Below are 24,865 nucleotides of genomic sequence, written 5' to 3'. Positions count from 1 at the left end.
GTTGAAGTTTTGAACCGGTAGAAGTCATTGGTTAGCATATTTATTATTATTATTTTTTTCTCTATGGTTGAAGAAGGGTATTGGAAAGGGAATCTTGAATGTCTAGTAGACAAAGGGAGACTCAAAGTGAAATGATAATAATTGAATGAAAATGAAGTAGGTATACACTTACATATTACATGGAGAGAAGAAACTAGGAAATAGTATGGCAGTGTTCAGAGAGAGAGAGAGAGAGAGAGAGTCTGTTGTTGATTTCATCGTCTCAGCTCACCTAATTGCCTTTCCTTTCTGCCGGGACCAGCACCCACAGCACACAATCAATGGCACCAAAAGTCAAAAGAATAATGTAACTCAAAATAATACAACCTACCACTCTTCATTATCTTTCTATACATGGCTGGCACTTGGAATTGCACCCCCACTAGCTACCTCTACTTTTTTTAATATCATATTTCGTTTCACATTTATGATAATAAAGTAAAAACAATAATAATAAAAGTTTAAAAATTTTAGTTAATTTATCATATTTTTATTAGTGTGAAACAATATATGAGATACATTTCTTTTTTCATATAATATAGTCCTATATCTATATGATTTCTAAAATAATGACAAAACTTTGAAAGGGTGAATTAGTTAAGCAAGGTTCCATTTGGAAACTCTTACAATGTTATGGACTATTATGGACACTATGATAATTATAATTGTGCTTATGATAGAATTTCAACAACTAGTTATGTAGCTGTCACGGACATTGATTTTGAACACTGAATTTAACAGTTATAAGCTCAATGCTAGCTTCTTGAGCAACCGGGAGTTTTGGCCTTCAACTGGAAGCATAATATAATACAAGATTATAGTATCCCAAATATATTTTATGAAAATGACTAGTTGCTCATCACATGACCCCAATACGCATATTATTCATGGGCCCCTAGTGTAGTAACAACACTCTTTCTTTCTCTCTCTCTTCTTTCATAAGAAGAATAAAACTGTGTTGCAACAAACATATTTGCTTCTTTTTTTGTAAAAAAAGGTTCCCTTGTGAGGTAACTAAACTTGTTAGCTTAAACTCACATCACCACTTTCTCCTTTCTTCTTCTTCTCTTATTTATTCTCTCTCTAATATCTCATGTTATGGTGTATGTAGGTCAACAATAAACCACAACTCTTGACCCCATTTGGAACCGTCCATGGCTTTGTCTTTAGGGTTTGAAAACTCGTGGTCAGATAGGAAAGCACCGACTATATTACAGTTGTTATGTTGTACTAGTCCATAACAAAGAACCTGCTTTTTCCTTTACAGCCTCACAATCATAAATCTGAACTCAAATATCATCCCCAACTCAAACTCAACTTGGTAAGGTTTTTCACTTGACCTTTATATTCTGCTTTTCCATTTATTGTTTCATCTTTTATCCTTTGGTAATGACATTGTTTTATAAATTTCTGAGATCCAGAGGCTAGAGGTTATACCTACAAGAATTATTTAAGGTGGGGCACCACTCTATAATTCCATGGAGGCTTCTATGCAAGGATTGAAAGGGTTTTCTGATAGCAGAAAAGAGGAGGAGGAAGAGGAAGCAACAACAGAAGAAATCATCACAAGAGAAGAAAGCAGTAGCAGTAAGCACTACTACCCTTTTTCTTCACCCTCTATTTTCTCTCCATCTTCTTCTTCCTCAATCCCCCATCATCATCATCATCATCATCATTTAATAAATGATTTAAAAAACATTAATGCTTAAGGAATATGATTCATCATCATCATCATGAGTCTTCAGATGCAACATCTCACAATTCATCATCTGGGTTAGGGTTACACCACCAGCAAGAAGATTATGCGGCAGCAGCTTCTTCCAATTTCATGAATCATCACACAAAGCAGATAGATTTCATGGACTTGTCACTGAGAGGGAGCAACAACATCAACAACAAAGATACTATTATTATGAATGGTGAAGTTGAAGCCAATTTTCAACAAGGATCTCAATCTTCTTCACAAGTTATAACTGAGAAGGAGCACATGTTTGATAAAGTGGTGACACCAAGTGATGTAGGGAAGCTGAACAGGTTGGTGATACCAAAACAGCATGCTGAGAAGTACTTCCCTCTTGACTCAACCTCGAATGAGAAAGGCCTTTTGCTCAGTTTTGAAGATAGGAATGGGAAATTGTGGAGGTTCAGGTACTCTTATTGGAACAGCAGCCAAAGCTATGTGATGACCAAAGGATGGAGCCGTTTTGTGAAGGAAAAGAAGCTTGATGCTGGTGACATTGTCTCCTTCCAGCGCGGCATCGGTGAGTTGTACAGGCATCGGTTGTTCATTGATTGGAGGAGAAGGCCTGATCAATATCATGGAGGTGTTGGTGTACCTGATCCTAATTCAGCAACATTCATTACTCCTTTGTTTCTTCCTAATCAGCCACACTTGTCACCGTACTCTATTAGATGGGGTGGTAGATTATACTCCTTGCCTTCAACTCCACCAACACAACAACCAAGGCACCACCACCATGAGCATTTTCAGTGCCCCAATTACAATATGTACCCTTTTCATAATCAACATCAGCACCTTGGTGGTGGTGGTGGGAATGGAAGTCATCACTACATGAACAACTATAATGAGGTGTGTAACTCAGGATCTGGCTCACTCTATAACCTGAGATCAACAACACCTTCAATGCAAAGGAGTGATCTTCAAAGCTTTATGACAAGGCAACAACAACATGAGGAAGGAGGAGGTAATAATATTTCTCCTATGATCATTGATTCAGTGCCTGTTTCTCATCATCATCAACAGCAACATGGAGCTTACAAGAATGGTCCCATTAATACTAATAGTGCATCAAAAACGCTAAGGCTATTTGGAGTGAACATGGAATGTGGTTCTTCACCAACAGAAGACCCCAAATGTTGTAGTATACCACATGCCTCTTCTTCTCTACCACCACTTTCAACATCAACAAGGTTTGGAGATAATCAAAGAGAGGAAGCTTCTTCAATGCATTTTGATCTAGACCCCTCTTTGCAATGCCACAGGCAGTGATCAAATCTCAATGACTCAAAGAAATTGAAGATAAAGCCAAAATAATGAAGAAGATACAAGCTCTAAAGTTATATTATACCTGGGGCAAGCAGCTAGCTACATTCTCTTTCGAAGCATTTTAGTTACAAATTATATTTTATTCCCCTTATTACTTTCATCACCCAAGCTACAAAGGAAAGTGCTCCAGGACTTTCTTCTTCTTTTGTTTAGTAATTGGTGTTTTTAGCTTTTGAACTTTTAGCACGTTCATAACAGCTCAATGAAATTAATTACCTATCCCTGGGGATTTGGGTCTTCATATGATGAAAAAAGAAAATCGTTTCACAACCTAATGAGGGAAATGAAATATCCCTATGTTTATACCTTCAATTGTGTATAAAAAATACAATATTTATCACATCATATAGTATATAATATATATGTTTTTATTTGTTCCTTGTGATTATTATAATTATATTTTGTTTGCTCCATCCAATACTATGGATTTCTGTCTTTCCGTTTACTGCATTTAATGGTACACAGAAAAGCTTGTTGCTTTCTTCTTTCTTTCCTATAATGTTTCTGTTAGCATTGTTGGGCTTATGTGGTTCACAACACTGCTGCTTCTGCTGCTGCTAGTTAAGCATTTTAGCTTTGCAAATAAAGGGCAGAAAGTTTGTGCAGCTGTAAATGGGGTAAACTATTTTTCTCCCTCCATTTTCACTATTGTTACTGTGTCTCATTTATTGATTATTGATGAATAGTTACCTCACCCCTTTCTTCAAATCTTCCTCTCTGCACTTCGCTTTATTACTATTATTTATTTGTTGATGTTTTGTTCAGCTGCAGCCGCTTTTCTTGTCTGGATTAGCACTGCACACAAACATGTTTTAGATAAATAAAAAGTGAGATTTATCCATTTTCTCAAGGGCCAAGGCTTAAAGAGTAAGTAGCCTAATTCTGATTCTTACCCTTAATAATGCTTTGCAACTCAGTTATTTTACGTGATGGATTTTGATTCCTCTTGCTATGTTTAATTAGTCTTCGTCACAGGTTTCTTACTGTTGAAAGTTGAAAACTCGGTCATTGTTTAATTATTTCCATACATTTTGATAGTATTTTAGAAAAGAAAATTATAGTAGTAAAATAGAAGTGGAGAAGCTTTGGAGTTATACAACTTAGAATTAGAATGATTTCCTTCTTATTTGGATGCTTCACAAATGAAGGGTGAGTGTCTATTTATAGGCTTTCTACAACACTTATGAATTTCTAGATGGTTCCATAAGTATTTAGTATACATTTTTCTCAAGATTTCTAGACACTTCTTTAATTATAATACTAAATGCTATAATAGAATATACTAGAAGCTTAGGATAATTCTAGATAATATGATACAATCATCACTAATTGTTTCTACACAAGTGTGGAAGTTTCTAGAAAGTGTGCATCAATATTTTATCACTCCTCCTTGATGCACATTTTTGTAACTCCCAGCATCGATCGTAGTTGCTCGAACTTTGGCCTTGGTAATGCCTTATTGAATATGTCAGCAATTTGATCTTCGGTCTTGCAATACTCGAGCTTTATTTTTTTATTATCACTTGTTCCACCGAACCTGCCCAATCACTGTTAGTGTAGTCGTGCAATGTTGAGTTGGTGTTGGTCTTATACCATATACCGAATTATTTTGTTCCTTGTAAGTATCTAAGAATTCTTTTTCCAACTCCACAGTGGACTTGACTTGGGCTTTGCATGAATCTTGATAGCAGACTTGTAGCATACATGATATCTGGTTGAGTGGCAGTGAGATATAGAAGACTCCCAATCAAACTCCTGTAGAGAGATGCATATGCCTGTGGAGATTTAGAGAGATGCATCTGCCTGTGGAGATCCATCGTCCTTCTGTAGCTTCTCATTAGTCACGAGCGGAGTAGCAACTGGTTTGCATTCACACATCTTAAACTTCTTTAGTAGTTCTTCTGTGTATTTCTTTTGTGAGATGAATATACCTTCTTTTTCTTTGATTTACCTCAATTCCAAGGAAGTAGTGCATTAAGCCTAGGTTTGTTATCTCGAATGTCTTCATCATGTCTTTTTTGAACTCTATTATCATCTTTATATTGTTTCCAGTGTATATAAGATCATTTACGTACAAGGAAACTATTAAAGTATCATACTGATCTTGGGTCTTAATGTATAGTGTAGGCTCACTCTTACTCCTTCCGAATCCTTTATGAACGAAGTACTGGTCAGTTCTTGAGGAGCTTGCTTCAAGCCATATAGAGCCTTCTTCAATCGTAGCACTTTGTTTTCGTTGCCCTTGCTCATGAACCCTTCTGGCTGCTCCACATAGATCTCTTCTTGAAGTACTCCATTGAGGAATGCAGACTTGACATCTAGCTGGTAAATGCTCCATCCTCTTTTTGCTGCAAGAGCTATTAGAGCTCTTATAGTATCTAGACGAGCAACTGGAGCAAATGTCTCATTATAGTCGATTCCTGGTTGTTGAGAGTAGCCCTTGGCTACTAATCTCGCCTTGTGTTTCTGTATAGTGCCATCAGGATTGAGCTTTGATTTATAGACCTATTTTACGCTAATGATGTCTTTATCTTTTGGATAATCTACTAGCTCCCACGTGTTGTTTTTCTCGATCATCTTTATATCTTCTTCCATTGCCTTGACTCATACTTCTTGTCGTGATGCTTCGTCAAAGCTTCCAGGTTCAACTATAGCCAAGTTGCATGTCTCATATATATCTTCCAAAGATCTTACTCGTCTCGGAGAAGATTCTGGTGAAGATTGTTCAAGTGGGAGTGTAGTTGGCGTACCTAGAACTTCTGTTGGTTCTTCTACTTCCCCAGTTACTTGTGGTTGTTGTGTTGGTAAGGAGATGTTGTGTCTCTCAATCTTGCCTTCATTCCAGTTCCAAGCGGCACTTTCATCAACTTCAACATCTCAACTGATGATAAGTTTCTCCGTTTCTAGATTGTATATGCGATAGCCTTTTGACTGTGTGCTATAACCTAAGAAGATGCCTCTTATCGTCTTGTCTTCTAGTTTGTGTCTCTTTTCTTTTGGGACATGTATATAACAGATAGATCCAAAGACTCTTAGATGTTTAGCTGATGGCTTTCTACCGCTTCAAGCTTCTATAGGAGTTTTACCTTCGACTACCTTTGTTGGACATCTGTTCATTATGTAGACAGCCGTGTAAACTGCTTTGGCCCAAAAGGTGTTTGGCAAACCTTTCTCCTTGAGCATCGATCTAGCTATATCCATGATCGTGCGGTTTGTTCTTTCAGACACCTCATTTTGTTGTGGAGTGTAAGCAACTATGAGTTGACGCTCTATGCCTTCATCCTCATAAAATTTATCAAACTCGTGAGAGTTGTACTCTTTGCGACGATCGCTTCTAAGTACTTTTATATGTTTCCCGCTCTGCTTCGCGGCAAAAGCCTTGAACTTCTTGAATACTCCAAAGACTTCTGATTTTTCTTTTATAAAATAGACCCATGTCATTCTAGAAAAGTCATCAATGAAAAGGATGAAGTACTTGTTATTAGTGAGTGATGGTGTCCACATACGTCAGTATGGATGAGCTCCAACAAGCGTTTGCTCTCCAAGTTTTCCCACTTGAAAAAGGTAGTCTATGTTGCTTCCCAAGTAGACATTTTTCACAAGCTCCTTCATTATCTTGGATGCACGAAAGATCTTTCATCATTCTTTTATGATATAATAGCTTTAAGGCTTGGTTATTAAGATGACCAAATCTTCGATGCCATAGCCATGATTCATCAACTTGAACCTTCATAGCGATGTTAGTAGCATATTTCCAAGTTATTGGAAAACTTCTATTTCTTTTCTCCATTTTAACTTGGGCTATTTCAAGCTTTCTATTATTATCATATATATTGCATATATCTCCCTCAAAGTGGAGAGAGTAGCCTTTTTCCATCATTTGGCCAATACTCAAGAGATTTTCTTTAAGGTTAGGAACTAGTAAGACATTTTGACAAGTCGCGTACCTGACTGTGTCTCCACCATGACAGCGCCCTTACTTTTCGACTCAACCATGATGTCATTACCCAATCGAACTTGCACTCTGACAGATTCATCAATGTCTTTGAAAATGCTCCCATTTTTAGCCATGCGGTTACTACAACTACTATCCAAGTACCAATTTTCTTCTTTATCACAACTAGAGGCTTGGTTGGCATAGAATAGTTGTGGGTCATATTGACACTCTTTAGTGAAATTGACCTGATGATTATTTTTGTTGCGACAATTTTGCTCTGCGTGCCCAAATCTTTTACAATATTGGCATTGTATCTTTCCTCGATATTAACAATATTTTTCTGAATGGCCTGACTTCTTGCATATGTCGCATGGAGGATGTTTTGCTTGATTGTTTCTAGGGAAATCTTTAGAAATCTCGTTATTTCTAGAATGTTTCGCACCAATAATATTTCTTCTTTCATATTCTTTATTCTGAGACCTTAGTCTGAGCTTTGATTGAAAGGCATTTTCTAGTGAATCTTCTTCATGCCTACTCAATCTTTGCTCATAAGCTTTTAGAGAGCTCATTAGTTCTGTTACTGATAGAGTAGACAAATCTTTGGTTTTCTCAATCGCAGTAACTATTGAGTCATATTTTTTGGGAATTGAAATTAGAATTTTCTCAACAATTCTTTTGTCAAGAATATTTTCCCCATAAGCTTTCATTTGATTGACTATTTCTTTTATTTTAGAATAATAGTCTTTTATGGTCTCAGACTCTTTCATCTTAAGTAATTCAAACTCACGCCAAAGAGTTTGAAGTTTAATCGTGTGTACCTTATCACTGCCATGAAACTCCTTCTTTACTGTATCTCATGTTTCTTTGGCACTTGTAGCTCCCATTATTCTTGGAAAGATAGTCTCCGCCAAGGCTTGTTGTAGAATAAATAAAGCCTTTGCATCCTTTTGCATATTCTCTTTCAACTCCTTTTTCTGAGCCATAGTAAGAGTTCAAGTATTGTCTGGAGTAGTGAATCATTCTTCTACAATATCCCACAAATCTTGGGACCGGAAGAAAGTAGTCATTTTGTGCTCCAAAAATCATAGTTTTCTCTGGTGAAAATTTGGATAGGAATAGATGATGATTGAATAGTGCTAGCCATAACTCAAAGTGCATAAAGATGGTTTAGTATGGATATGAGATTTTTAGAGGTAGTTGGAAATGGATAGAGTAATATTCTACGCCCAGTGTATGACCAAACGTAGCTCTGATGTCACTTGATAGTATTTTAGAAATAAAAATTATAGTAGTGAAAATAGAAGTGGAGAAGCTTTGGAGCTACACAACTTAGAATGATTTGCTTCTTATTTGGATACTTCACAAATGAAGAGTGAGTGCCTATTTATAGGCTTTCTACAACACTTATGAATTTCTAGATGGTTCCATAAGTATCTAGTATACATTTTTCTCAAGATTTCTAGATACTTCTTTAATTATAATACTAAATACCTATAGTAGAATATACTAGAAGCTTAAGATAATTTTAAATAATATAATACAATCATCACTACTTGTTTCTACACAAGTGTGAAAGTTTCTAAAAAAAAAATGTGCATCAATATTTTATCACATTTTTTGGTTTGTCACGGTCATTGCAATAAAGATTTCTTGTTCTATGGACCGGGCAAAGAGGAAACAATCCTCTTTCTCACTTTTCCATATACCTCTTTATACCAAGTCAATAAGATTTTGCTAGCTAATAAAAAAGACACCATTTTTTTTAATTTCGTTTATATGAAACTAATGTTAGCTTCACTATCCCTTCCTTTTCTCTCACCTGCAATGGCAAAATTTGTGAACTTAATGACCATTGCAACCATTCACTTTAGGAGTTTCCACAATAGTATGTTCACTGCATTTCGCCCAATTTTTGCAATTGTGTCAAATGCAACGGTGTGAACAAGGGAACAAATGTGAGTGAAATTCACCACTTCATAGTAGCACTCAATTTACAGTTTTACACAACCTTTCAAATTTTCAAACTTCAACCATGTTTAAGACCTTAGTTCCAAATCTGACATTATTAACTCGTCATAAAGTTAGGGCAGAAGAACAGGACATGACGACAACACTATGTTAGTTTTGAGGGTTTGGTTTCAATAGGATTGGAGGAAATTGGTTTCAACCAGAAACACCATCGATTTTTAATAGCTTGTAAAATTTAATTGGCCATGGCTTTGGGAAGGAGGGCAAGTTAGTATGCCCTAAATCGCAAATTCAATCATTGACGTGGAAGGAAGCTAAGCCATTTTTGCTGGAACCTCGAATTACCGAGGAGAAAGATACAGACATAACTAGAGAAAAGCTAGAGTAGCCAATCAGACTTCACAAAATTCTATTTTTATGATTTTTCTTTATAATGAAATGGATTTTCAAATTGGGTGGGCATCTAAAGTGGGGCATGCAATCCGATTAGGAAGGTTAGAGTGTTACCTCTAATGGCACATTGAAGAACTTTGTTTTAGGTTTTTTGGGTAAATCAATTTGTTTTTTATAACAAAGGTATCCTTCAACCTATAATTAAGGAATTAATCTATTTTGGAATATGTAACTCACTCTTACAACAACTACCAGCTATGAGAAATCAAAAACTTGAAACTTACACTAGTAAAGTAATGTGTTGTTGCTAAATCAAGTTGGGTTAGGTTTACATGATTCGGGGTTGTATTTAATTTATTTTACATTTTCTTCTCTAGTTTGTTTTGTGAAATTAATAGATTGATAGAATAAATATTTTTATAATAATAAAAAAAATTGACAAACCATGTGGAATGTGAGGATGATTTATTTGACTTGGCTTGTATATCTTTTTTCTTAGATGTTCATATCAAAAAATGGATGTATCTATCTCCCAATGTCTATTCATACATCTCATTGATTATTATAATTTAGAACAAAAGTAAAAACGAAGTGCTAATTGATAATTTGGAATATGAATGACAACTCCATTTATATAGGGTGAAATACAGTACTATGATATATATAAAACGATCACATTCAATGCAAATACACTGTTCACAGCATAAAAGGGATATATCAAACAGAATGTTATGTTATCAGTGTGTGGTGGAAAGCAAAAAAAACACATAACAATAAGATAAATAGTAAGTGAGACAAGACAACATACATAGGATCGGATCCGGATTTTTGTTTTATACACAGACTTGAATGATGATTTACTGTTCAAAAAATAATAGGAGAGTATCTCAGATTCTCTTGGGTAAAGTCCATTTCCAAATTCTCACCTCGAAAGTCTAGGAAGAATCCTCATTACTGCTGGAAAATAAATAATGAAAGAGACTAGGAATGGAACTTTTTTGTTGTGATTTCTTGGAATCATACAAAAATACAAGATTCAAATGACCTTTTTAATTTAATTTTTGTTGTATTGTATATTCTCTTGTCCTTGCTAGATTTGGTACTGGGCAATAAGGAACTAAAAAAATTAAGTATTTCGTGAACAGTGTATTTGCATTGAAAGATTATTTCTTAGTTTATTAAATATCTAACTTCTCGCTGGCGACTTTTTATGTTCTTTAACTATTAGGGGAATAGTTAGCAAACCTTATGTATAACTTAGAGGCATTCACGTGATGGATCTTTCTCCAACTACATGTAGGGATATGTTTTACTATGATTATAAGGGAATGTATTTCTCACAATTTTCAAGAGAATAACATAGGTAATTTACTAAAAATACTATAAAGTAGCAGCCAAATTAATAAATTTTTTAATCTGTGTCAATACCTTAATCTACAAAAGATAAAGAATGAATAGAGTGTCTTCTATTGGGGAGAAAAATAATTTGTAATGAAGGAACGAAAAGATTTATGCACGTTTTTCAATAAACATTTTTTTTATCTCCATCTTTAATAATGGGAAAATAAGACTATTTAATTTGGGAAAATATATTTTTTTTTCCAATTTTTACCATTATCGATAGTTACAAGAGAGCTCTTATTTTTATTCCATTTATGATTGTAATTGCAATTTTAATTTCAGCCTCTTGCTCGTGGGCTTTGCTCGCCAAGCAAGATTGTGTGTTTCGCTCAACGTGTATTCCTATCATTTAGCATGAACGGACAAGTGACTTTTGCATTATTTGCTTAACGAGTTAGTTTTATCGCTGAGCGGATCTGTCTTTCTCGCTCAGCGAGTTAATCTTATTGCTGAGCGAATTTGTCTTTCTCGCTCAACGAGTTAGTCGATCTTATTGCTCAACGAATTTATCTTTCTCATTCAGCGAGTCAATTTCGCTTAGCGGATAGGAAATTTTGGATTTCTCGCTACAGAATGTTGCTAAGTAAAATCTGTTATTCGTTGAACAAGTTTTCTATCTATTATTTCAAATTCCGTTTGTATCTTTTTCTTCTGATTAATGAAAGTTGGTGTGCTTTGCACCCACATCAATTAAAAAATGCCATGGGGAAAGTTGGTGTGCTTTGTGAGTAGTCCAAAATATGAGATGGCCTTCCTATGAATGAGTGGTGTGGTGCCCCCACAATATAAAAGTTATATATAGGGCTAATTAATAAGAGGACGACGTGATGTATTAATTTTTAGGACAATCATAAAGCAAATTGTACCGTAAAGTTGGCAGAACTTCGTCTCCTTTTACTTCACACAGTGTGGCCCTCCATTAATTAACTTAAAATCGGATCATTGGACGCATATCATTGATCAATCCAAATCATTGAAATTGTACTAAACTTAATGGACCACTTCGCCATTATAATTTCTTCACAAATCACAAATTCCCAATTAATGGTAGTCTGTCAGTTAATGTCATAAAGTCGTAATAAGACTTTTCAACCTAATAAATTAATCTTTTAAATTGGGTTCTCCTTATTTGCTTAAGTTCTACTAATTGGTGTTTCCATTGAGAGGTGCATGTGTCACGAAAAAAGCTACATATAAGTTGGATTCAAAAGAGAAAGAATTACATCTCATTAATGTCAATATAGTGATAGTCGTCATGCATGGAGGTCAGCCTTTAAAGGAAGTTGCAATATTAAGAGTCACATATTGAATAGTATAACAAACTTAATGTGGTACTTAAGCTATGAGGCTCTCCCACCTAAATGACTAGTATTTTGGTTGTCTCCTCATGTGCTTAAGTTCTAACAATTTGTGTTTTCACTAAGAAGTGTGTCACGGAAAAAGCTACCTATCAGCTGAATTAATTTATATTAACAAATATTAATAGATGAGTGAAGTCGTCAAAAGAGAAATGGCTACGTCAGACCTTAAAGGGATGACAATGTCAGGAGTCATACGTTGAGTAGTATTATAAATTCAATATAGTACTTAAGTCATGATATTCTATCACCTAATCTACTAGTCTTTTAGGTTGGATTCTCTCCATATACTTTTTAATCTTAACATTAACCTCTCAATGACCGGACTAGTTACAAATGAGATTTAAAGAAAATTTTACCATGCTCTCAAAATCATTGACTTCTTAGTAAAATTAAGTTAACAGTGGTTATTGAAAGATGAAAACAGCATAGACCTAGAAGTTTATCCTCATCATTTCTCTATCCAACCCTACAAAACCACTAGCTATGACCACTACACTGTCCTCCAACTACCACCACCCTACCCTACACTCACCAATACCACCCACAAAACCCCATAAGCCATCCCCATCGAGAAGCAAAACATATATGTGGTAATTGGCCTTTGTGGCCTATTGTTGTATGATAAGGCATTGCCAAGGATTATTGTAAGGTCAGATCCTCAAATAGTCATATTTGGGTGTTACGCATTTGTGGTGCGCAAGTAATTGGGAACATGGTGCCCCAATAAGAGGTGTTTTTGCTCCTGCTTTGTATCATTTGGTGGTTTCTTTTGGGGGTTTGTTAGTGAGTCTTTTGTATATCTGGTTGAAATGAAGGTGAGGTGGGGGTACCAAAGAATTTTATTGTGAAAAATGAGCATTACACCGATGCATGAGAAACAAAACTCAAGAGCCAAAGTGATGAATATTAAACTAGCTTGTAGCTATCAAAGCCCTAAAACTTAAGAAGACATAAATACCATTCCAAAGTAAATGTTCAAAGCTACTTCTTGCTGCAGCTTTATATGTTGAGCGATATTCAGAGTTGTAGCTGAATATTGATATATAATTGTAATCTTAAACATATATTAGATTTCGATAATTTAAATAGTTATATAATAATATGAACAATTAAAAAAGAGTTGCTATTATGAATATGTCATGAAGGCATGTTATTATATATATGAAGGACTAGAGAGAGAATGAAGATCATGAGAGTGTCTAGGACTATATTTAGGTTTTGTTTGGGAGTTAGGAGGGAAAGGAAATGAGAGTGATCAAAGTGTTAGGAAGGGAAGGCAAAAGGAAAGAGATTTCCTCCATTGTTTAGGAGTATGAAATTTGGATGAAGGATGATAAACTAATGATAATGTAAGAATATTTTTTTATTTACCCTTAAAAATATAATTAACACTGAGAAATTGACAATAATATATAATATAACTAAACATATTTAGCTATTTTCACATTTTATCTTCAAACAACCCAAAATTTGGGGAACTTTAAAAATAGACATATGGAGGATTTTGGAGGGTTTGAGAAACTCTCCAAAACCTTCCCCTCCTCTTGATCCAACTCTCAAACAAGAGGAAGGCTTTCCAAAGTCATCCCTTCCCTTCCCCTCCAAAACTCCACTCCTAAATAAGGCCTTAACGAACCCCACAAGTGATGGGTCCTCACTTGCTAGCTGGGGATTTCTATGTTTACCAAGATGATAAGTTAACATATCAGATGCATGCACATTGATTTTGGTTAAGGACCAAGCAGCAAAAAAGAGATAACTAGGACCAGAGAGATAAACCAGGTTAATATTCAAGCCATCGTTCGTAGTAAATAGTAATAGTAGATTTTGAGTATCTTCTACCTTTGAAATAACAAAAGATTTACACTAATCATTTCAATAGTATGGTTTTATAAAATTTTGCTCCATATATGAGAGTGGTTTATGTTTTTTCTTGCTAAACATGTATTTAAAATCCGAAGATACGAATTCAGTAAAAAAAACAAAGTCCATTGGATGGGGCATAATTATATATAGGACACATAGAGTGAGAAAATACATATACATATATTTATAGTATGTAAAGGAGTCCAGAAAAATTATATAATATATATATTGAAAAATATTATGTACCAAAAAAATATTAAAAAGATTAAATATTCATTTTAGTTCTTCAAAATTTATGTGTATCAATCTAGTTCCAAAAAAATTGTAAAAGTTACAAAAATATTTATTAGAATCAAATTATCAAAATGAAGGTGTGTATGCCTAGATACTTGCTTCCACATGGCTTGTGTTTGTCATTTTTGGTTTAATTGCACCAAATTTGAAAGGAACAAGAGAATGTAATATGTACCAAGCTTCTTTTGTGGCACCTAGGGGTGAGCAGGACCCGACCCTACCCGCTTACTCGGCACGGTCCGATCATGATCGGGTCCGAATAGGTTTGGGTCTAGGGCCGAGTTCGGCCTCAAAAAATAGATCAGATCAATATTTAGGATCGGGTAGGGACCAAGCATGACCCGACCCGACCCGACCGATCATGTCTCATGGCCACTCGTTCATCATGTTTGTATGTGTTTCTACTCACATGTGTATAGAGTAATGATATCCTTTTGATAAAAAATGTCATTTATTCTTTAATTTTTCATAATATATACGTGATTAATAATATATATATGCATATAACATTTTATATATCAATCTACATAGTCATAATAATAAATAAATTATTTGGGTCCCACAATATCTACATTTTTCCACAATATTTACCTCTCTCATCACTTTCCTTTTGTTAAGAATAATCAAGAAGTGTTATCATTTAAGAACAAAAGTCAGGAAATAAGAATGACACAGTAAAGAACAAAATAAAAATATTTTTATTCTGTTAATAACAATCTTCAAAATAATCATTATGGTTACTCTAACACATACAACAAGATCAAATATATATAGCATTAGCCACAAGCCTACTAAAAGATTAAAAATTCAATTTTTGTAAGTGATATTTATTGAGATGAATAGTTACACATTTAAAAAAATATTTTTTTATTAATAAAGTCAATAATACTCTTAATAATACTAAAAAAAAATATAACATATCTTGTTCCACTTTTCAAAATATATATATAACCTCATTTGGGGAGGTCTTATGCCATTTTTCAGTGTTTACAAAAGTAACTAAAAAGTAGAATTCGAACTCATATATGAATACGTGGGCATTCTTTATCAATTGAGTTAGTTGATTATTTTTTTAATTTCTTAAAAAGTTTTGAGAGCACTTTCTAACAAATCTATATTTTGAAATTAAACTTTTTTAAGAAACTATCATTACTTTAATCAGTTAATGTATTTTATATTCAATATTTAATATTTGTATTTCCAAAATAATGATGAGCTTACTTTTTCATTCAATATTTGTTAGTTAGTATTAAAAGGTTTTTTAGAAAATATGTTAGATGCTATTAGCATTATAAAAATATTTAATTTTGTAAATAAAGTTGTTTGAAAGAGTGTGTCAACGGTAGAAGTTAAAGGTAAATAACTGTGGATATGATGCATGAGGGAATTGAATCTTGTGTGAAAATAGATTGGAGTTATGTATTGCATTAATGATTTCATAAGATACAGCAATGTTGGCAGAAAATAAAACAATAGAAAGAACAAATTCAAATATGCCAAATTTTGAAACTTTTCTATTTCAATATTGATCTATAGAAAATACAATATTCAAATTTGTTAAATCAAACAACAGGGGTGGTGGCGCAGTTGGCTAGCGCGTAGGTCTCATAGCTTATTGAGTGATCCTGAGGTCGAGAGTTCGAGCCTCTCTCACCCCATTTTTAATTTGTTATTTTCCCCCAAGATGTATCTGTTAATTCTGTTCAATGTTCAACTGTAACATTTTTTGGGTGTTCTTTTTTCTCCCGAAAATAATATATAGTGAAAAACTGAAACTTCTAATACCCAGTTTTATAACTTATCAATCTCTATTATCCTTAAAGTCTGGCTAAGTCCCAATTAAAGTTGGAACTCTAAGCCCTTAAAGTATTATAACCTTCCTTAATGGTGTCAACATAAGTAATATAAAATGGGAGCACATCTTCTCTTCTATATTTTTTGTCACTCCACGAGTCATCGATGTAATTAATTGACAAAAATATATTTAAGTTAAAAAGTTATTATTAAATATTTTTCTGTCAATCATAGCACATGGAGTGGTACAATATTATGGGACAAAAGATGTGGTCCCTATAAATTGAGGTAACAAAGCATCTTCACTGACTTTACCTAGGAGACACATATGATTGGACACAGACGACTTTACGTTGGAGGCACATATCATTAAACATTGACGACTTTGTGTTGGAGGGACGAGTCATTGGACACAAATGACTGCATTGAAGGGACAAATCATTGGACAAATACGACTTTGCATTGCATGGACGACTATACATTGGACACACAAGTCATTGGATATGTATGGCTCATGGTGGTAGTATCAAATGGGTTATTGTTGGTGAAGCTAGTGGAGCTAAGTGCAATGAACTTCACAATAACAATATGATACATATTATTATTATGTACATACAATATAACATCCCAAAAATTACATTATTTTAGAAATAAATTTTTGAACCTCATATTATAGTTTTATTCTATGATAAAATATGTATAATGATATAATCAATTTATTTTAAGAAGTATCTCAACATTAATATAAGAAATATAATATAATTGTATTGTTATTATATTCTTATTGTTATAATTATCGTTATTATTATCATACAATTATGTTTGTTAAGATATTGTTTGATAAGATATTGTTTGATCTTACATGATACTATTTATGTATAGACTATTTTATTTTATTATTATGATTATATGTTTTCTTTATATAATTTTTATTATCCACTTAGGCCTACAAAATAATAAGAATTAATAATGATCATTAAATGATTGATTAACTATTTAATTTATGATAATGTTTATAATTTTACAATTTGCTATTAAATTTTAGATTAATTATAATAGAAAATCTCATCCTTAATAAAAATAAGAAATTAGTGGGTTGATGAGATTATATTAGTTAATAACAAAAGAATCTCACACTTAGCCTTTAGTCTCCAACCACAAAACTGAAACCTAGACCTAGCAGCCACTAGCAACGAGGAAAGGAAAGGAAAGGAAAGGAAAGGAAAGGAAAGGAGGAAAAGAGGAAAGGAGGAAAAGAGGAAAAGAGAAAGGAGGAAAAGAGAAAGGAGGAGATGAGAAGAAACCAAGGAAGAAGATAAAGATTTATGCATCAATCATAGGTAACACTAGAACCCAATCAAACTCCATGAAGAAATTATTAGAGACTTTGTAGATTGATATTATTGTCATTGTTCAATTAATTTCTTATCATCTTCATGCTTGAATTCATTCGTACTGAATCATGAATTGATCTAAGGAAAAGTGTTTTCCTTTATTGTGTTTGTTGAATGAAAGTTAGGAATAAAAGATTCATAATAACATAACGCAAATAACAACTCTCTAAATGTTATCATATACTAAATATACATCATTGAAAGATGAAACAATTGGTGATGGTGATAGTTGTGCTTCATTTTCAATATTATTAATTAATTGTATATATGTACAGTTAAATTATTATTATATATATATATATATATATTTATATATATATATATATGTGTGTGTGTTTGTTTGCTGTATGGTGTAATCCTAACTACAATATATTTATATTATGTCTTCTAGAATTCTATATGCAAGTGCCAAATGCATAAAATCTATAAACATATGTGTGATGATGAGTGCACACTTATATTCCTATTGTAATTAGAGTGCACTATTTGAATGTGTGTGTATATATAGATTATTAATTGTATATGTAAATGTAAGGATTATACATGTGTAATTTATGTGGTATAATGAGTGTGGTTAGTTGTCATGTAATACTTAGTTGTGTGTCTTGTTTATATTGATTAAATTATAAGGTTTTTATGAAGCTTTGTGTTTCATTATCCAATTATGTTGATTGTTGAAGGGGTTCTTACCCAATTATCTTGATTGTTGAAGGGGTTCATTATCCAATTATGTTGATTGTTGAGAGGATTTTATGATCCGATGATTTGCCTGGGCATAGGCAAACGAATTCACACTTGCATGAAGACGGGTTTATTCCTGGAAACGGGGTAAGACATTCCTACTAACTCGGGGCACCGGATGAGGGGCATGCACCTCCAATTGGCATGTTGTGTGCAAACTTTTAATCATGGACTGTGGGTTTGAGGCAATTAGTGCTACGTATGCAAATTTAATGTGTTATTGTTTGTGTGTGACTTGTCTTCTAATTGATCGTGTATAAGTTATTAATGATATTATAATATGATGTAATGTGAATATTAATCTATATTACGATTCTTTATTGAGATTTTTCATACCCGTTACGGCTAGAAATGTCATTGTTTGAAGGTTTCTGAAATAGTGTTACTGAGATTTTTATCTCACTATACTTGAGTTTTCTGACATTTCTAGGTGAGGCACCTAAGGAGTTTGAGTTTAAACTATGTTGAAGAACGTGATCATGCACTTGAATTTCTTACAAATTAATTTTTATTGTATAAGTTATTTTAGATGATTGATGTTAAGTTGAAGATGTGGTGTGAACTATGTTATACCCTTTTAGTTTAATGTTCATTGTTATTATGAAAATTACATGCATCTTTATAATGTATTTTATTTAATATTTAATGAAATTTCAAGAGATATTTTCTTTATAATTTGGTAACTTTTAAGCTTCCGCATATTGTATTACTATTATTTTTATTATGAAAGTTAGGGTGTTACACACAATGGTATATATATGTGTATTATGAAATCCTAATTCTATACTCTATAAATATATATTAGTAGTCACTCAACATTTTAAATGATATATGTATAATTGGTCAATCCTCATTGCAAATCATCTTGTATTAATATTTGTTCTTTATTTCTGTTCTTTAGTTTAATTGCTTGTTGATAACATGTTAGGAAGCAATTTATAATTGATAACTAATACTAATTAAACATGTGAATCATTTCAAGGGATAATAATTTGCACACTATTTTTTCTAATATCACTTGGTAAAATTTCTAATATGAATCTATAAATTACTTCTACCAAATGAGTAAAAAGATGTGTCCAAATTTTTGCATAATACGGTCAAATATGTGTCCAAATTTCCATAGTCTAAGAATCTATTCGCGAATTAAGTTTTGAAAGAAAAAAACAGGTTTTCTTAGTAGTTTTAAATTTCCAACCATTGCATCACAACTCTCAAGTCTTAGCCTGATGAATTCTAATTTCATAGTCTCATGGTCCAGAATTTTTGGCACAAATTGAAATCAACTCTAAAGTCCATTGGCATGCTTTTGGACCACCTCAGCTCCTTAAATCGAATCATAAGCTACATATACACTTATATTTGTATATGATACATTTTTCTATTTTAGAGTTTTAGTATCAATACTATATATAAAGTTAAAACTTGAAATAATTATCACTAGGATTTTATTTTCTTATTTTGTCCTTAATATTTTTTATTTTTAAAGCAAAACTATATAATTATAGATAACTATAATTAATATATCTCATTTTAAGTTAGATATTATAATAAATATAAAAATTATAAGATGATGTAGATCAAATAAAAAATATTCTATTCTGTAAAATAAAAAATACAAATTTAATATTTAATATCATAAAAAAGAATGCGGTTAGCAAACACGAACTATATCTGTCGACACACTAGTAACAATAAAGGTTGTGTTGTACTTAAGAGTAGTGTGTATTCATCGGATCTATCAGATAAGAATAAAATTAATATCTTGTGAAATAGAGGTTATTGATTCAAATTCTGGAAACAACATTTTCACCAAAAGGACAATATCACGTACACTTAGTCTTCCCTAGATTCCATCATCCGAGAGCTGCATAAACTACCCTTTCATAATTCCTACTTTGACATATAAGATATCTCTATAGCTCATATCAACATAAGGTGTCCCAATCAGTAATACCAAAATATTTTCGTGAAACTTCTTTAAAAACATCTTTACATTGTTACCCCTTGCCATAAAAAATTGGCTAGGGCTTACAAAATTGGTTACACATATTCACTACTTTGCACTCCACATTGACATACATATACAAATTACAAATTACAAAACAAACTAAAGGGGAATATTTTCTGTAAGCTACGCAATATACTTCCCATGATTAAAAGGAAAATAACTAATAAGACCTATGTTGGCATAAAAAAGTTAGCTACAATTTTGTGACACAACATCTCATCCTTGCTGGTGAGAATACAGCACTGAGTCTAGCATGATCAGAAAGAGAGTAGTCTTCTGGCCACAGTCCTTTCTCCACTTCATGAGGGGACAACATTGCATTATTCACCTTAAAACCAATGGTTTCTTGCTCTTGATCTGTGTTAGTATCCTCTATTGATCCAATCAAATTTTCCAACACATGCTCTGGACATGTAGAATTCCAAATCTTTAGCTGAAAAGTCAATTAACAACTATCAACATTTTATTCAGTAGAAGTGTATAACAGACTAGATATTGGTATTAATAATGTTGCATCTGATCTTTATCATAACAAACAATATTCAAGCACACTGCATTACATATATGAAAGTGCATCGATATTCATAGATTTCGACAAGGTAAATTGAATGTTTAATTACTCGGTAGATCTTTGTACTTTCTTGGAGAATTCAAATAAGTCACCGAACTAAAATTTTTTGGAAGTGAGGTCACTAATGCATAATTTTTTTTAATTAGGTAGGAGAGCCTCATGGCTCAAGTACTACATTGAGTTTGTTACACTGCCCAATGTGAGACTCCTAACAGGATCTAATCCATCCCGTCGTCATCGTGAGTACTTGAATTTTTTTGGAAAAATACAAATAGCTCTATATAATTTTTTGGGAACTATGATGGTAAAGTGTACAGAGGACCCAATCAAATCACAAATTATGTGTCCAGGAATACAATTACAAACTCTTTTAGTTCATGGACTTATTTGAATTTCCCTAAGAAGTACAAGGATCTATGGAGTAATTTAACCTACATTAAAATACAATGATGACAATAAATCATACAGAAGTGAAGACATGCAATATTAATCGTACCTTGAATTCTTCATAGTCGATGACGCCATTTCCATCAACATCTGCTTGATTCCATAGATCTTGCAATTGTTGGAAGCATAGTCCATAAGGGGCATCAAATAACTTTACCTGGAAGAGTTCTGATATTGTAAGTCTATAGCCAGGGAAATGTTATATCAGCTTACATTAGCGGATTATCAAACTACCTTACGGAGAGCTTCAGAGAAGCTAAAATATGTCACAGAATCAACACAATGATCACCCTTCAGAAAGGCAAATGCATTATCTTCAGACAATGAAGCTTTTCGTAACTGGTACTGAAATCCAAAAGAGATGGGTTAGAAGAAATGGCATCATATGCAGAGCTAAAAGGGTCATGCACATACACACATGGTCTCATTACTTCTCTACTATTACAACAAATATGAGTCTTATGAATATGAAGGTTCATAAGACCATAACAAATCAAAGGGGTTGTAACATTGTTTTTAGGGACCGAATTGGATAATCTAGCTTGTCACCCTAGTGGGGGCTTCAAGGTTATGGAACAGCTCCATGGCTTTGTTGGGTTGGGTTGGTTTATGTTATCTCATTGGAATGGAAGAATTGCATCAGTTCTGTACACTAAGGTCTCATACATGTACTTGGGGTGAACTCTCATTAGTCGTTCCTATTTGTAATTTCTCATGGGTTAAGCACCCCTTATGCTTTTATAATGAATTTTTCTTACTAAAATACATTATTTTTAGGGGTTTCAGATAAGTTGGAGAGTAAAGCTCTAGGTACAGCAACAGTCTTTCTGCTTGAGGGGTAAGGCTGTGTACATCTACCCTTTCCAAACCCCACTAAGTGGGAGTCTCGTGCATTGGGCCACCCTTTTATTGTCATAATAAAAAATAACATAGAAAAAACATTTTTCAAGAGTATCCCAATCAACTAGTGAGATTCTGGCAGTCAACATTACATTCAACTAGGGTGATCCATGCATATCAACTTTGGCAATACCTTTATATTTAACAAACTAAGATATGTTAATAAGCATGATTGGTGTTGGATATTTCATCTTCTATGAAAGATCATCCATAGGTCTTATGTCTAACACTTATGTGTCTAACATAACATGAGTTGCATATTTCATATTTCATAAAGACAAGTAAATATATACCAAAATGGGTGAGTACCACTCACCTTTAGCATACTAAACACCGCTTCAGCCCAACTTGTCTTCAACGGTTTACGTGCTTGGTTAGGATTGCAAAGCCAAATGAAGTCAACACCACATATATTTCCTCTATGGTTTCGGTGACTAATCCACTGCTGCATTAATTGGAAAATAAAAATCTGCTAAGATTACACTTTTTACACTGGCAAAGCATATGTAGATTTTTATCTAATAGTGAGGTTCTGACCTTGTTGGAATCTGCATAACTGTCAGTATATTGACTCGCAATATCATATGATGATACAAACCCCTGTGATGTAAGAAACTTGTAAACATGCCCCCGCTTGCTTCCATTCCAGTCACTACATTAGATTGAACATGAAGTCCTCACGATAAGGAAGTCTGAAACCAGTACGCATATCACATCATAGGAAAACTGAATAATAAACTCACCCACAAAGTATAATAGGCATAGGTTTGAGCCTGTTTTCTCTCTGATACAGTTCCACATATTGCAATATTTGGTAAACCTACAAGAAGACAAATGAAAGCGAAACTTTAGAATTGAAAGCACAGATGATTGAGAAGTAAAAAAATATATTGCTTCGGATTCACATACCTGATGCAATCTCACTATACAAAAACTTGAATCATGAGGAAATAACAGGTGTGTGTTCACCATAAGAAACTCTTGGTGAAAACCACCCTTTTGGTTTTTTAAAAAGGGGGAAACTGATTGAATGTGTAACAACTGAGCAACTCGATCACCAAAATCATTTAAGAGCAACTCTCGGTAATTCACAACCCTTAAATATTCTTTATGTACGGCAGTCAGCAGACCTACATCATAAATATGAGCTTTTGAGCCACAGAGCAAAGAATTTACTAGGAGTGGCTTAGATTTTAGTTTATGAAAAGATAAAAAACCACACAAACACATGAAGCATTGGTACTAAGTGCTAACCACTAGTAAACATCAAGGTATTGCAGTTTGTGATCCTAATATTTAAATGAGTAAGAAGATGGATGCTATTCTCACACACTTACCATCTCCACGGTTGTTGGTTCGAGCAAGCTTGAAGAGATGGTAGCCAGCATCCCCAAGTCTCTCCTCATACATGTGAACAAGTTCTTCATTTCCAACCCAAAATTCCTACTCATGAAACAAACATCATAATATAGAGTGAGTAAGTGAGAGCTGGTGAGGAAAAGCAGTTATCCATAGTTCCAAACATATAAGTCTATCACTAGTTCACTACCAAAGATGTGCGCATATTATCAGTCGTTCACAAGAGACAATGCCCTCTCTCAACAGCCAAAGGTAAATCTTAGTGATGGTATATTTCCATTCTCTTCAAATTAAATTGATTACACAGTGAGATCAGCTTATATAGGTGATACATGAACCGTTCAATGAAAGTAATTAGCTACCCGTATCTAACAAAATTGTAAACATTTCTAACTGAATGCAATTAACAACAGCAATAGCAGATTACAACCAATACCTACCCTGCATATTTTTAGTTGAGTGTGTTAAAAACAACGGAGATAAATTGCTACCTGGAGGCACATTATGGAAGGTGATTCAGAAAGCAAACTATCCAATATCCTTTCATTCCTGGCCAACCACAAAGATCTGAAGTCACTTTCTCGGAGGCCTGGGTTCTGTTTGAAAAACAAAACCAATCACAAAGAAACAAAAACAACAAATTCAGTGAAGCCCTCAAAAGCATGCCATTTGAGACATAATTCACCACATAACATGAATTGAGGGAATGAAAAACTGCAGGAAAAGAATACAACACAATACCTGTGGGTCAATCCGTTTGTAAATAGGAGCCAAGATATTGAAAGTGGTGAATGAAACACAGGAAGGGTCTCTTTCCACCTCTGCAATTGAAGGAAGACACACACTACTATTCATTCTAGAAAGATCTCCATCACTGTTATCACCATTCATAACATTATGAGCAGAACTGTTCCCTTTTCTCAATTTTAACTTAGCAACCTTAGAACCTGCAGCTACCACCTGAATTCCAATCATATCAAAATCTACAATTAGTAACCCAGATAAAAAAATTCCTATTTTTAAATCAACAACAATTACAACAAATCAGATAGATCAGAGGGAAAAACCTCTTTTTTTAAGACCCGGATGAGAAAAAAACAAAACTTCTGAGTTTTAAGGAGAAATCACATACCATTTTGAAAATCCTCGCCACTCTATAAAAGGGTAAGAACAAAGTTTCTGTAAACGGAAAGGTATATACTTTGAGAAGAAATGTGAAATGGGTCAGTGATTTGAGGAGCAAGAAATGAGTGAATTGAATAAAATGCCGGTTTTATTATTACCTCTTATGTCCTAGGTTTGTGTTTATGTGTGTTTGTGTT

At 33.5% G+C, this 24,865-nt stretch overlaps 1 protein-coding gene, 1 non-coding gene and 1 pseudogene across 5 annotated transcripts; 2 read left to right on the top strand and 1 right to left on the bottom strand.

Moving 5' to 3' along the window:
- Nucleotides 951–3,256, top strand: LOC109361248 (annotated as a pseudogene).
- TRNAM-CAU lies at nt 15,899–15,984 on the top strand. The gene is given in 2 exon segments: nt 15,899–15,936; nt 15,949–15,984. It is a non-coding gene; the product is annotated as a tRNA-Met (tRNA).
- Nucleotides 20,313–24,865, bottom strand: LOC109360961 (uncharacterized calcium-binding protein At1g02270-like). 4 transcript variants are annotated; one of them, XM_019606208.1, is made up of 11 exons: nt 24,611–24,865; nt 24,285–24,503; nt 24,035–24,139; nt 23,522–23,627; nt 23,094–23,314; nt 22,928–23,004; nt 22,722–22,836; nt 22,501–22,629; nt 21,519–21,629; nt 21,334–21,441; nt 20,313–20,699 (listed from the first exon to the last, which is right to left on the bottom strand). In XM_019606208.1, the coding sequence occupies exons 2-11, from the start codon at nt 24,432–24,434 to the stop codon at nt 20,460–20,462; spliced, it is 1,362 nt and encodes a 453-aa protein (XP_019461753.1). In that variant the 5' UTR covers nt 24,435–24,503; nt 24,611–24,865; the 3' UTR covers nt 20,313–20,459. The 4 variants fall into 4 exon arrangements, with proteins under 4 accessions (XP_019461753.1, XP_019461751.1, XP_019461752.1 ...); XM_019606206.1 differs by having other exon boundaries at nt 24,676–24,865; XM_019606207.1 differs by having other exon boundaries at nt 22,501–22,626; nt 24,676–24,865.

The sequence above is a fragment of the Lupinus angustifolius genome, chromosome LG11 (genome assembly GCF_001865875.1).
Source record: "Lupinus angustifolius cultivar Tanjil chromosome LG11, LupAngTanjil_v1.0, whole genome shotgun sequence".
NCBI lineage: Eukaryota > Viridiplantae > Streptophyta > Magnoliopsida > Fabales > Fabaceae > Lupinus > Lupinus angustifolius.
The sequence above is the reverse complement of the archived record's forward strand: the minus strand, read 5'-3'. Positions and strand labels throughout refer to the sequence as shown.